The 14,614-nt window shown below is 31.7% G+C and overlaps 1 protein-coding gene across 1 annotated transcript; it reads left to right on the forward strand.

Annotated features, from left to right (window-relative positions):
• Nucleotides 1-1,808: 1,808 nt before the first annotated feature.
• On the forward strand, nt 1,809-13,440 carry LOC134690328 (uncharacterized). Its single transcript, XM_063550295.1, has 5 exons — nt 1,809-1,882; nt 8,478-8,639; nt 10,389-10,644; nt 11,431-11,547; nt 12,782-13,440. Exons 1-5 carry the CDS (start codon nt 1,848-1,850, stop codon nt 13,139-13,141), a joined length of 930 nt encoding a protein of 309 aa, XP_063406365.1. The 5' UTR covers nt 1,809-1,847; the 3' UTR covers nt 13,142-13,440.
• The last annotated feature ends 1,174 nt before the right edge of the window (nt 13,441-14,614 follow it).

Below are 14,614 nucleotides of genomic sequence, written 5' to 3' on the forward strand. Positions count from 1 at the left end.
TACAGATGATAAAAATAAATATTCTTAATCAAGAGTTTCCCCATACATTATAGTGTTAAATATTGAGATTTTTTTTAAACGTTCGCGCGAAAAAAATCTCAGATATGCGCATTAGAAAACATAGGCTACAGCAGCGTGCTTACAGACGAAAAAGGATGGAGATATTAGGGATCACTACATTTTTATCTTTTCTGTTTGTTTCAAATGATATTTCTTCTCCAAGGAGTATTTGGCAAAGGGAGAGAGTAATGTGTTTTCTTTTTATTTTAAAGGTAATTTAACGGATATGAGATCCTAGACAAACATCGTTTACCTCACACTTTTTTTTAGTAATGCATTTATGCGTGAATCGTTGTTTGAGTAAAAACCAGTGGCGCATATTTCTATGTACGTCAAGTCGATTCGGGAGGATCTTTTCAAATGAATTAGGCAGCAACTATTTAATTTACGTAACGGGGGTATGGATTTTTTCATGACAAATTTTGGTTACAACTCGTAAACATTCTTTCCTTTCAATTTTAGCCTTATATATATTGGATATTGGCAGCTGAGAGGAAAAATTAAACAAATTCAGTGTAAGAAAAACATTTTTTTTTCTCTCCAAAAACTGAAAACACCAAAAAAAAAAAATCCATAGCACCCCTCCCCCCCCCCTTTCATTCCCCTGAATATCAATGGGTGCTGCCTTATTGGTTCGGCAATGATGCTGCTTTGAGTCTTGATCAGGGGTTGATAAAGTACGGTGTTTTTTTTTAAACAAATAAACATAATATACATTTTAGACAACAATTTCTGTAAAGAACTATATTAATAATTGTTGGAATTATCAATTTTATTCAAATAAAGTTTCCTCCTTAAATATAAACACGGTTAAACTAATGTCCCAAATACCTACTTTTGTGTACACTTAACCTTCACATGGCCTACATTGGGTATCGACTGTGTGTAGACAAAACATGATTTAAACTACATGTAAACATTGAGTTTTATCAATGGGAACACAATTCTGTTTAGTTTACGTGTGAGTTGCACTAACACAACACCGAATTTAGGTCAATGTGAACACGGCCTAAGATGTTAAGTTGAAGTTCGCATGCGGAATCAAGGGCGGATACAGCTATTTTAAAAAGGGGGAGTTCCAACTATATTTTCCCATTCAAATGCATTGATCGGCCAAAACAAAAAGGGGTTCCAACACCCGACCCCACCTTTGGGTCCGCCAATGGGAATACGGATTCAATGAGGTCGATTTATTCACTTGTAAGTGAATAATTCAGAATCAATATCTTTTAGCTTACATGTATTTTGACAAAATTGAATCATACTGGCTGCTAATTAAATCGAATTATTATTTCACTATTTTCATTTCATTAAAATTGAGCAAAAAATAAGTGATATATTATTTTTTTTTAAAATTTATATCTCGTAGCTAGTGCCCCTTTAAAGCAGTTACGTATAGATAAATGCTGGTAGATGAATACACTGTATGTGTATAGTCAGATTGTATGGGCAAACATGATCTGTGGTTATACATTTTAATATAAAACATGCATTTTATTAATTTATACCCCGGGGATATACATAACTTTTTGAATGCCTCGGCAAATTAAAATTTAGGAATTGTATTGAACATTCTATGACCTTTTAATATTGATAATTAAGATCATCAATTTTTGTCTTTATTTTCAGCGAGCCAAACAATTTTTGTTTTCCTTTCCTGCTGTGATGAAAAGGGTGCTCCAAGGAAGAGGAATTTACTTAGAGGATAAAAATCTTTCTAACATTATAACATTAGTTTCCTTCCCCGTTACTTTTATTCCCTTGGATTTTTTGTTTTTTTGTGGATCATGGAATACAAGATCAAAAGAAGAGACAAAAACTGGTAAAATACTCACACATCTCCTATTTATGTGAGAGAACAAAATGAATGGGAATCAAAATAAATCGAAACGAAACGAATACTTTATTATGATATGAAAAAAATACCAACAGGTCCGAGAACACAATTAATTCGTAGTGCATTTCTTTGAGAACATAAATGAAAATAAAAAAAATCCCACCTGCACTTTCTCAATGAAACTTTTACAGTGTGTTGTACTACTTTTGGGACAAATTATATCAAATTTATAGAAAACTTCATAGCCTCTAACTCAAAATATGGACAATTTTATGTTTAGGGCATCTTGAAATCTTTTGACAGCTTCCAAAGTGCTTATTTTCAACCTTTTTCAGCTGGACCAAATCACTACTTTCCTTTAAAATTCTGAACCCAATTTTTTTTTCAGTGTAATTTCATCCCCCTACTTGCTGACTTGCGATTTGAGGCATTGAACATGGAGAAATAAATTTGGAAGGGGTATAAAAATTAATGGCAAGTAACCCACTGTCAACACTAGGGACTATATTTGTGAACAACGAAAATCAAGGGACGACAATGGTGGTCTCGGACCTAATAGGGTAGAAAGAGTTGACAAATCTTTAAAAAACTTGGTATGAACAAAGCTTAATGAATTATAACACTGCTTACAAAGTTTCATGACAATAGGATGTACATTATAGACATTAAGTTGAGTTCTATACTCATCTTTAAGTGTAAAATTTTGACGTTAACTATCAACATTTGGGGCTTTAAAATTAAAATATTGCAAAAAAATACTTTTTAAATGCCTTAATATATAACTTATCATGTACTTAAAGCAATAGAGTACTCATTTGATTTATCAGACTTGGCATAATTATTCAAAAGTCAAATTTATATGAGCCTGCGCCTAATATTTAGGTTTTTCAATGAAGGGGGCCTTACATAAAGATGTAATATTTTCCAGCAATTTTAAATTTGTGAAGCTTTTTGGTTATAAATAATCCTTACATATGTCATGTATGTATTGAAAGTACTTTAAATGGAAAGAAAAGTTACAAATAACATATCATATTACTGTGAAAGTACTTTAATTCGTGGGTATCAATTTTCGTGGTTTGAGCATTATTTACATGTTCGTGGGTTTTTAAATTCGTGGATTTAAGTTTTCTGAAAAAAAAAAAAATTGAAAAAATTAAAGCCTTTAGACACAAAGGTTACAAATAGTCTGGATTGAAGAAAATTGCAAAGTAAACCTTGACCCGTGTAAATCCTAGTGACAACACTAATTAACCCAAGATAAAGTGATCAAAAGATTAAAGACCATCAAAGGTGTTAATTAGGCCAGAAATTTGTCACCTAAAGAAAACAACAACATAAACAAATGCTATAAATATATCTTAAATTGTCAAATGATGTTTATCATAATCAAGCCCAGCATAAAATTATTATTTCCCATGTGTACGAAAACTATGATGATATAAAATGAACACTTTATCATACTAGCATACCAATACCGGAAATCTGACTTTCATCTTCAAAAATATCTTTTATGAGAATTAAAAGATCAAAAGTTGTACAGTTTAGATTGTAAAACATTAAACAAGTATAATCTTGCATGCAGGTGTAGTTCTCGACTGCTATTAAAGTATTCTCCGATTTGGAGTAATTCAATAAATTCTTTCGATCATATCAGCAGTCAAACATGCATGGGGATCTTCCTTGTCTTGATTTGGACAATGGTTGTTTTATTTCGTTGGACACTTAAATTCGTGGATAGAGTCATCCACGAAAACCACGAAAATTGGTACCCCACGAATAAAAGTACTTTCACAGTAGTTTAAAAGGTTCTTAGGCCAAGTAAGACTGGAAAAATTTAGGGTCAATTTAGGCTGTGCCACATATTTACATTAAAAAATGCATATTGAGGCTATAAGAAATAAAAATTTGTGTCTTTTTTATCATTTCTATTTTCATGTGACATGAAACAACAAATCTGAGCACAAAAAAACTCTTGCAATTAACTTTTCTTACAAGCAGTATGGGCTGATACCAAGATTTTTGCCTTTTTTAGGGAAAAACTTGCATGCATTTTATTCTCAACAGGCTTATATTTAAACCACTTGCTATCCTACAGAAGAAAAGAAATATATTATGTGAAATGGAACAGGTACAATAGACATTGTAAAGTGCATTTGATACAAATTTAATGAGGTCTCTAATATAGACATCAAATTTTATATACCAAGCTCCCCACTATTGACTTCATCCAAACAAGGCGTTAGACAAGGGTCATTTATACACCACATTTTGCACATTTTGTCTGAGATAAACCTCTTTTCTGTAGATTCAGAGTTCAAAAATAAGCAAAAGAAGCAGATAAAGGCATAGAAACACAAATATTTACACATGAAAACCTGTCAGATAGAAAGTCAGGATGCCATTTATGCATCAATATTGAAAAAAGTTATAAACATCATCAGTGGTCTCGTTAGCCCAAAATAGAAGGGCGCCGCGCCCTGGGTGCCCTAAGCAGCGCCATGTGTGCCCTTAGCCGCTCCCTTCTGCCCTGACGCCGTTTTCTAAAAAAAAAAACCTTGTGCCGTTTTGGTAAAATTGCCTTTTGTTTCGTCGATTTCTTATAAATCAGAAGTTAAATTACATATATGACACCTGGTGATTGCCCCCAGGTAACGAGGTTAATCATGTCATTACAATCAATTATTGTGGATTAGACTTCAAAGGTGTTAATTACTAGGTAATTTAATTAAGACAATGTACCTTTTTGTCATAAATATAGTCACAATGGAAGAGTGTATGAATGAAGACTTTCATGAATTTAGAATTGAATTGAAGTAATCAACTTTGCCTTCACAGAAACATCGTCCATCTCAACTTGTGAGCGACAAGCAAACGTAAACATGTTGGAAATTAATTTTGGCGGGGACGTAGACAAAAGAAATGAGCAGTGCCTTCTCCTATCATAAAAACGCCCTGCCCTTCACTGCAGACACCCTGCCCCTTTTGAATTCTAGCTAGAGCACTGATCATGAACATGATAAAATGCCTATTTTGACCATAAAATGCCAAAATTGGTCATTTTTGCAGTAATTCTATAAAATAAAAGTTTAAATCCTTTAGTTTAATGCTATTTGACAAGTTGACACCATCAAATCATTTAGGGAAGTTGCCAGAGTACAAATTCTATATTTACAGATTTCACCTCTTAGGTCCGAGAACACAATTAATTCGTAGTGCATTTCTTTTAGAACATAAATGAAAATAAAAAAAATCCCACCTGCGCTTTCTCAATGAAACTTTTACAGTGTGTTGTACTACTTTTGGGACAAATTATATCAAATTTATAGAAAACTTCATCGCCTCTAACTCAAAATATGGACAATTTTATGTTTAGGGCGTCTTGAAATCTTTTGACAGCTTCCAAAGTGCTCATTTTCAACCTTTTTCAGCTGGACCAAATCACTACTTTCCTTTAAAATTCTGAACCCAAATTTTTTTACAGTGTAATTTCATCCCCCTACTTGCGATTTGAGGCATTGAACATGGAGAAATAAATTTGGAAGGGGTATAAAAATTAATGGCAAGTAACCCACTGTCAACACTAGGGACTATATTTGTGAACAACGAAAATCAAGGGACGACAATGGTGGTCTCGGACCAACATATCTATTAAACACAATTGTTGGAGGGTACGCTATAAAAATTGATATCCTTTACACCAGTATTTTGAACAATTTATTATAGGCGAAATAATACTTATTTTCTGCAATGATCATATTCACTATTCATTATTCATGCACATGCAAACAGTTGCTTGCTGTATTAATAAGTTGCATATCCGTGCTTAGTCCAAATAAACCAGGAAGGCGTCACAGAAAAAAATTAAAATAGCCTAGCCAGACGTCATAATTATTTGGACTAATCTGTGCTACACTACAAAAGTAGTGGAACTTCAGATAGTAGAGGAAAGAATAAAGAAGAAGAAGAACCGTAATTAATTATAAAAAGTGCATTTGATTATTTTGTATAGACAATTTTGACGTTTCAAATGGTTTCAAAAAGAATATAGTCAATTTTTAACAATTTTTCATATATTTTTGCAATCTTTTATAAAAATCTTCTCCTCTGAAACTACTTAGATAAATTTAAATAACCAAACTTGCCCCCAATCATCATTAGGGTATATAGTTAAAAAAAAATGTGTCCAATGACCCTGCCCATGAACCAAGATGGCCGGCATGGTTAAAAATAGTACATAGTGTAAAAAACTGTTTTACTCATATCTCTGAAACCAAAGCATTTAGAGCAAATCTGACATATTAACACTATTCATAAGGTCAAGATCTGTCTGCCCTAAAATTTTCTTACCAATCAGGCAACCAGTTGTTAGATTGCTTCCCCTGAATTGGTAATTTTAAGAAAGTCTTGAAGCTTTTGGTTATTATCTTGAATATTATTAACAGCAATAATGTACAGCAAAGTAAGACCTACAAATAAGTCAACTTGACCAAAATGGTTAATTTATCCCTTAAGTCATGTAAGAAGTAACTGCCCTTTATCATGTTTATAGTCAAATTTAAACAATTTTCATAAATTTTGAAATTTTTTGTAAATTTAAAAAAATTATCCGCTGTAACTTCTGGGCCATGTTCATTAAGCATGTTAAGAGATAATTGTAAGCAGCAAGAATATTCAGTAAAGTAAGATATGCCTATTCTTTTTTGAAGACATATATATATATATCAACTTTTTATATCACAGTTTTGGATCAAATGTCACAGACAGGTTTTTTATATTCCGATAAAATATGTCAACACCTCTATCATTTCATTGAAAAAACGTCCCTTGAAACAGTCACACCACATCTTCCTAGATATATATCCTTTTACTAATATTTAAACTTTTCTGTAAAACTGCACGTGTGAAAGGTAAATTTGAACAGAATATGATTCTAATTATTGAATAGCTTTTTTGAACAATGGGAAGTTTTTTTCGGTTACATGTACAGATTATTTATAAAAAAGTTTATAGCTACAGTCATTATGTTGACATGTACGTGCGTTTTGTTGTAACCCTAACCCTATTAAATGTTTTCTAACATAATATTGTGCTTGATTTTGGTCTCTTATTTTGATCTTGATTACACTTTGTCAGGAACAGGCATGCAAACAGAAATTTACATCTTTAATCGTAAAACCTTGTTAATAGTTTTTTTGAAAAATGTGACTTTATTGTACATTGTATCTGATGCTCAAAAACTCTTTTGTTAATACAGCCTTTATATGGTTTACACACGTACATGACATAGGACCTAGTTATATTCTTAAAGATCATGTTATTGATAAAACTCATCACATATATATACAACTGAATCAAAACCAACTAGCAGTGATATTATCTTCATTTGTAAAGTTTAAAAAGTATTTTTTTAGCTTAAATGGACCTCCTTAGTATTTGTTGTTGACCAATTGATTCACTCTGCAAAGATTAGAATAACAAAAAATACAGTACTTCTGATAGAAACCACCCAAGCCACCTTAAAACGAACATGTTCAATGCAAACTTAAAAAATACAAAACAATGTAAATACACGGAAGTGTTTAATGATCAAGATTTCATTTAGGGCTTCTAATGGTAAGGGAAAATAGATTAGTATGTGTTCTACATGTACATGTGATTATGTACATTTTATTGCATTTTACATGTTTTATACTACTGATCATGCTCATGGATCTGTATCAAAATGGTAATCCAATATGATTATAGCTTGTGATTATGCAAATAGAGGCCGTGTTCACTCTACCAGGCATGGTGTAAAAAAACTACCAAGATGTCTATAGCTAAGTTGATCATTAAAGAATAATTAGTTTTTCATTTATAAGTAAATCATGTAAATAATTCAAATACAGAAGCTTATTATTTCTTTTGAAATACAAGGAAAGCAAATATAAACCATCTTATGGATTGGTTTCAGGGGCGGATCCAGCCATTTTAAAAAGGGGGGTTCCCAACCAAGGACAAAGGGGGGATCCAACTATATGTCCCCATTCAAATGCATTGATCGGCCAAAAAAAGGGGGGGGGGTGTTCCAACCCTTGGATCCACCATTTGGTTTTATGTGTATTAATTCATGGAAAAACACTCTGTAAGAAGTTATTATTTTTTTTATGAATAATTTAAAAAATCTTTATCATGTTTATAAATGATAACTTTTTTAGCAGCACATGTATGCAAGAATTCATTTGACATAGACATGATTGAGAACAAACATTTAAAATTGAGAATGGAAATGGGGAATGTGTCAAAGAGACAACAACCCGACCAAATAAAAAAAAAACAGCAGAAGGTCACCAACAGGTCTTCAATGTAGCGAGAAATTCCCGCACCCGGAGGCGTCCTACAGCTGACCCCTAAAGAAATATATACTAGTTCAGTGATAATGAACGCCATACTAATTTCCAAATTGTACACAAGAAACAAAAATTAAAATTATACAAGACTAACAAAGGCCAGAGGCTCCCGACTTGGGACAGGCGCAAAAATGCGGCGGGGTTACACAGGTTTGTGAGATCTCAACCCTTATTTTGCTTTTTTTCAGGTCAAATGTATCTTCTACCAAAATTTCATCAGCTCACTGGCCTTTTAGATATTGTGATATCGTAGAAGTACAATCATGTAAGGAAATTTTTGGAACAGAATTATGGAACCAAATACAGGCTAAAGATACATTACATTGTATACACTCATGGAATAGAACACAGTAAGTTTTTTAAATAATATTATGATTATCAATAAAATTGAGAATGGAAATCGGGAATGTGTCAAAGAGACAGCAACCGAACCAAAGAAGAGAACATATTGCTGTTCTTCACCTGAAAGTCACAGTTAGGCCTTCAACATGGAACAAAAATCTCTCACCTCACTGCACTAATAAGATATCCTTACTTCATAATCAATAATACTTCAGCCTGTTAAATGGTCTAGTAGTCCAGTCAAACTAAGATTTAACCTCAAACTAATTGCAACAGAAAATATTTTAGTTCTAATCTATAGTATTATGTCCTTTATATACACAAAAAAAAAGTCCCATAAAATCTAACTTGAGGAAAACTCAAAATCAGCATTTTAAATTTCCTATGGAAATTAACATTGGGAGGGGAGATAACTCTTGCAAAAATTAGTCTTTTTTTGGTCAGTTTTTGGTTGTTTTTCTTGAAATTTATGTACAGTATGATACTTTGATGGGGTTATAAGTTTGTATTTGACTAAATTATATAATCTTCTGCTCATGAAATGTACAAAACAGAAGTGCTATGGGTAGTTTTAATTTTTTTTGGTACATTTTTCATTAAAGAAATTGCAAATTTGAAGCTTTGTAACCATTTAAAAAAAAATAATGTGAAAATTTGGTATTGTTTATATTTGTATATTATGTTTTTTCAGCAACTTACTTATCTTAAGAAACTTTAAACCACAAAAAGAAGAATACATGCTTAATAATTTTTATTAAATTTGAGATTCTTTACCTTGACATGTTGAAAAATTCATAAAATGGTCAACTAATAAATTACGAAATCTAGATTATAGCTTGATAAAATATATGAAAACACCTTTAGAGTTGTTTGTTATACTCTAAAGACCGCTTAAAAATCAAGAATCAATACATTCTGATGAATAGAAGTGGTTAAGTTATAATTTTGTATCAATTTTTATAGATATTTCTGCCTTTTTGGCAAGAGTTATTTCCCTTTTCAATGCAAATCTCCATAGGAATTTTAAATGCTGATTTTTTTAGTTTTCCTCAAGTTAGATTTTATGGGACTTTTTTCTGTGTATATTTGGGGTATAATGCTAAAGATTAAAACTTAAAAATCTTCTGTTGCAATTACTTTCAGGTTAGGGTCAAATTTATGCTAGATTGACTGGACTATAGCTGACTTAAGCTGACTATGCGTTATGGGCTTTGCTCACTGTTGAAGGCCGTACAGTGACCTATAGTTCTTAATGTCTGTGTCTTTTAAGTCTCGTGTGCACAGTTGTTTCATTGGTAATCATACCACATCTTCTTTTTTATATGATAAACATATAAGCCATTAGATGAAATAAACACTCAGGATTTCAAGTTACAAACTAATGTTATTACTAAAAGTCAAAAAGTTTTCTTTACAAGATACAGGAATCTAATATTTGTTCTAAAAATATCAATGATCAAGCTTCTAAATATGGCGATGTGGAATGAATGCCAATGAGACAACTGTCCACCAAAGTTCATATGGAGTTATCTTTTAAAATTAGAATTATCTTCCTTTGTCCAGAATTTACTACAAACAATGCTCTATACAATGCAATATTGAATTAAATTCCCACTGATGATTTAAAGCAATTTTTAGTAAATCACAGTTATTTATCTCTCAGTCAATACTTTTCATTATTTAAAAATTGTAGACAAAAAATCATATTATGATTTTTGAAATTTACTGTTTCAGTACATTTTCTCTTGCTTATTTAGGATGGTGAAAAGCCGACAGATGGTATCCAGTCGTAAATTCAACTATGGAAATTCTCATGATCAAGCTAAAACCCTTTTCAATGTTTTTCTTTTGAAACATTTTGAAGAAATTTTTGTCTCGCAACAAGGTGTTAGCTTACCACCATTTGAGATATATGTAGCTCCTGGTTGTTATGTAGAATATAAACCAAAGGTTGATATTTGTTTATTGGACCAAACTAGTGATAGAACTATGTGCCTGAACATAATTGAAAATGTAAGTACACACTACTGTTTACTTTAACTTCACCCTAACCCTTTTTATGCTAACATCTGGGCACTGGGGGGCTTAACTATCCTGGACCATTCTAAGCTGTCGGTCTGTCTGCTCAAAAGAATGATTGCAAGATATTTACATGTCTTTATTGCATCTTTGTGTGACTTTGACATCATATTCACTGTCAATGATGTTCATTGGTCAAATATATATTTTTTTAATTTTTTCAGATAATATGGTCAACTATATTGGGTGAATGCAATGATAGGAAGGTGTCTAGGAACTAACCTAATTTTCATGGTTTATTGCTGAATGTCAGTTTTTGTGTTGTTGTATTTGTCTTGATATTAGCAATAGCTTAATTATATTTTGTATTTTGAAAGATTGTATTGAGTACACATTTGTCTAGCAGGTTTCTGAGATTGATTTAACAAGAAATAGGTTAACTATATTTGATGTATTACTGTTAAATGTACATTTCTGTCTGGAAATGTTCTGCTAAACCTTGACCTCTTTTACATTGATCATATTATATAATGTTGAGTGAAACCTTTATCTGAAAGGCTTCCAAATTGAATTTAATTATGATAAGTAAAGATAGGTTGTGTGCACTCTTGCAATTATATTCAGACGGTTTATTTGAAATTCTTTTGAATTTTGTTTTAAGAACAATAGTCAAATATGTAGCTGCATGATGAATTGAGGAAAATTTTTAGAAATATGGTTGAACTCCAGGCTTTGATGTGGAAAAGCACAACTTTATAAAAAAAAACACTTTTTTTTCAGTGTTCAAAGCAGAGTATTGAAGATAGTATGTACCAGACAATGTTTTGCACATTAAGTGGATGTAGCTCGACAGCCTACTGCTTTGTGATAAAAGAAAACTTTGGAGGATGTTTCAAGGTATGGCATACAGGATATTGGAGATTATTTTAATACTTTAATTCTTTATTATTTGGTAGATACCAATTTTTGGTGGATTTCGTAGGTACAGCAAAAACTAGGAATTTGAGTTTTCAAAGAATAATATCTATTTACTTTTATATACAGGAATAAATACTACTTGATCAAAATCATAAAAACAATTATCTAAAAAAATCTGAACATGCTCAATGCATGAAAAATTAGTACCATGAAAAATATGTTAATCAATAGATTATTGAAAATTTAGTATGAAGAAAAAATTGAATTCCATTACAATAGTCTACCTGAAGATGATGAATATGATGCTAGGAAGATTGTTTGAAGGGACTATTTAAACTCATGAACTGAAGACAAACTGACAACCCCAAGGAAAAAATTAAAAAAATAATGAAAAAAAACCCCACAACAATCGCAACATAGAAAACCTGACTATGATATAATCAAACCCCACCAAAACTGAGAGAATCTAAGGTGCTCAGAAAGTGACCCTGCTTTGCTTTCATTGAAGAGAGAATATTTGGATCTTTTAATTTTTGTACTACACATTTCAAATAACACCATGACAAAACATTATCCTCTATTTGATTTATTGTGGTGAAACTAAACTTGAGTCACTTAAGTATAATTATAAAATTTAATTTAAGATGTAACGCTTCTTCTGATTGGCTGATGTTATTTTGTTATGAGCCCATATACATAATTTAGTCATGTAACCGTGACGTCATCAAAATTTTTTCATGGGTTTATAGGGTTTAAAATGTAATTTAGAATTAAATTATAAGAAATGACTGTAATATTTTTTCTGTCTATTCGAAATAATATAAAAAATGTGGTGCACACTGTAAATATCCCGCTAAGTGCATTATTCAGTGTGCACCAATTTTTTTATGTTATTTCTTCATAGACAGAAAAAATGTTACAGTCATTCCTTAAAGAAGTTTTACATAACAATAACAATATGAGTTTAACCTTATACTGTAAATTCAGAAATGATTGACTGCATTTTTTATTGTGATTGTGTCATTTTAGAGTTAAATGCAATTTTGATTTTTGCGATATTGAGAAAAATCCTGTTTAATTTCTATGAAAAAAATTTAAAATGTAAGTTAAATTATTGCGATTATAACCCTTTCACATTTTTCACAATAATAAAATCATTGCAATAATTTTTGAATTAACAGTAGACCAAATATTTCTCCCTAACATGTTTCAGGTGTATGCTGGGAAGGTTGAATGGCCGCCAGAGATGTTACAAATGTTGATGATTTGTGGTAGTGATGTATCTAGACAATTAGGATTTAATCATCGCATTCATTCTCGACCAATAAGTGCAAAATATGCATACCTAGGAACAATAAATACAAATGAACACGATTGTCCAACAATGGCTCTGTTTCTAAATACAAAAGAATCACTGTCATCAATTGATAAGCCTCGTTTTCTACCTCTAACTCAAAGTATGCAAAGTATTGTGGACAAAAGAAAAACAACACACAATCATATCTCAAAATGTATACTTGATAGAGAAAAAGGGTGCAATGACAGATTTGAAGAAAGTGCATCAATAAGTTAGAAAACGGATTTAATTTCAAATTAACCAACCTTGCAGAGGAAGCAGCTGTTACGCCATTTATCTTATCAGTTTAATTGGTCTACAGTAACCATGCATTATGCAGTCTTTGGCAGATGGTTACCATTTGGTCATAATGCATTGTAGTACATCAGTTATTTACTTTCCACACTTTTTAAAGAACATTTATACATGCCTTGTGATTTGACATCTTGTCCTGGTGCATACATAGATTTATATTACTAATGGTATACATATATATGAAAATTCAAAGAGCATGCTGAATTGCTGTTCATATTTTATAGTGTTGAAGTAAGAAATTTCAATAAAGACATACTATAATTGTGATTAAAATTTATGTATTTTTTTATACACACCTAACTATAGCATATATGCAGTTATATATAGATTCTTACATTGATACCAGTGGATTATCGGATTTATCCAATCGAGATAGTTAAATTATCAATTTTAAAGTCCGAGCCGCCTCGGTTATAATTTAACTATCGAGATTGGATAAATCCGATAATCCACGAGTAACTATGTAAGAATCTGTTTCTCTAATGATTAAAAAGACATTTTCTTTTTTTGTTAACCGAAAATCTCCTTCGAGTGCCTTTCACATTGCACAAAGTTGTCAATTTCATTAACACCTGTTATCATATTTTGATTCATTCAGTTAGCTAAAAAGGTCATGACCCTTAAAATCATCCAATGATCTTTTGAGATCACCAGCAACCACACGTTGATTAAATTTTTTTATACAATGGGTTCGGAAAGGGATAAATTTCCATAGAGTTAGAGAAGGTGTTTTATTGACTTACTTATCTGATAAATGATGCTTTATTATCTGTCTTGGTATTATTGTCATACTTGTAGTACTTGTATTACTGTCCAAAGGTATTCTGTGTATCAAGAGCAAATGTGTATTAATATAATGCAGCTTCATCATTTGGTATATCAGAACCAACCAGGAGTAAGACATATACATGTATTTGATTGCAGCCACCTAAAATGTATTAACACACCAATTTTTGCAACATTGACATTGTGATGAACAAATGGATCTAATTGTCTATCATTTTTCACATCATTACGAGTGCATAAAAATCCAATTAACTATGGGTAGAATTTGCAATCCATATTTTCATCTATACAGTCCGCCAAAAGTTAAGCACCACTACAGCCATGACAGCAGTCAATCAATTTTTTATTAAAGGGCATCTGCGTGTTTACAAATACACTGTTTCTCTAGGTGAACATGTTAGTGTTCGGACATTGGTCCATCGACTTCATAGAGGCAAACGAAGACCAAGTCATGTTGTCAAGAGACCTGCCCTAACAGGCAGGTAGTTTTCAGTCAGGTTTCAATGGGATAATGACTATCTATGCTTGAACATGAGAAACTGGCAAAACACTCATTGGTCATTTGAAAGTCGGTTTCTGTTACGACCATAACACGAATTTCTAGGGGAA

Source organism: Mytilus trossulus, chromosome 11 (assembly GCF_036588685.1).
Source record: "Mytilus trossulus isolate FHL-02 chromosome 11, PNRI_Mtr1.1.1.hap1, whole genome shotgun sequence".
Taxonomy (NCBI): Eukaryota; Metazoa; Mollusca; class Bivalvia; order Mytilida; family Mytilidae; genus Mytilus; species Mytilus trossulus.

Bases quoted from the DNA above. Each gene is read 5' to 3' on its own strand.
- LOC134690328 (XM_063550295.1), top strand. From the start codon at position 1,848: ATGGAATACAAGATCAAAAGAAGAGACAAAAACTG. The intron at 8,640-10,388 runs GTAAGTTTTTTA...TTGCTTATTTAG, and splicing joins CACTCATGGAATAGAACACA to GATGGTGAAAAGCCGACAGA. The intron at 11,548-12,781 runs GTATGGCATACA...AACATGTTTCAG, and splicing joins ACTTTGGAGGATGTTTCAAG to GTGTATGCTGGGAAGGTTGA.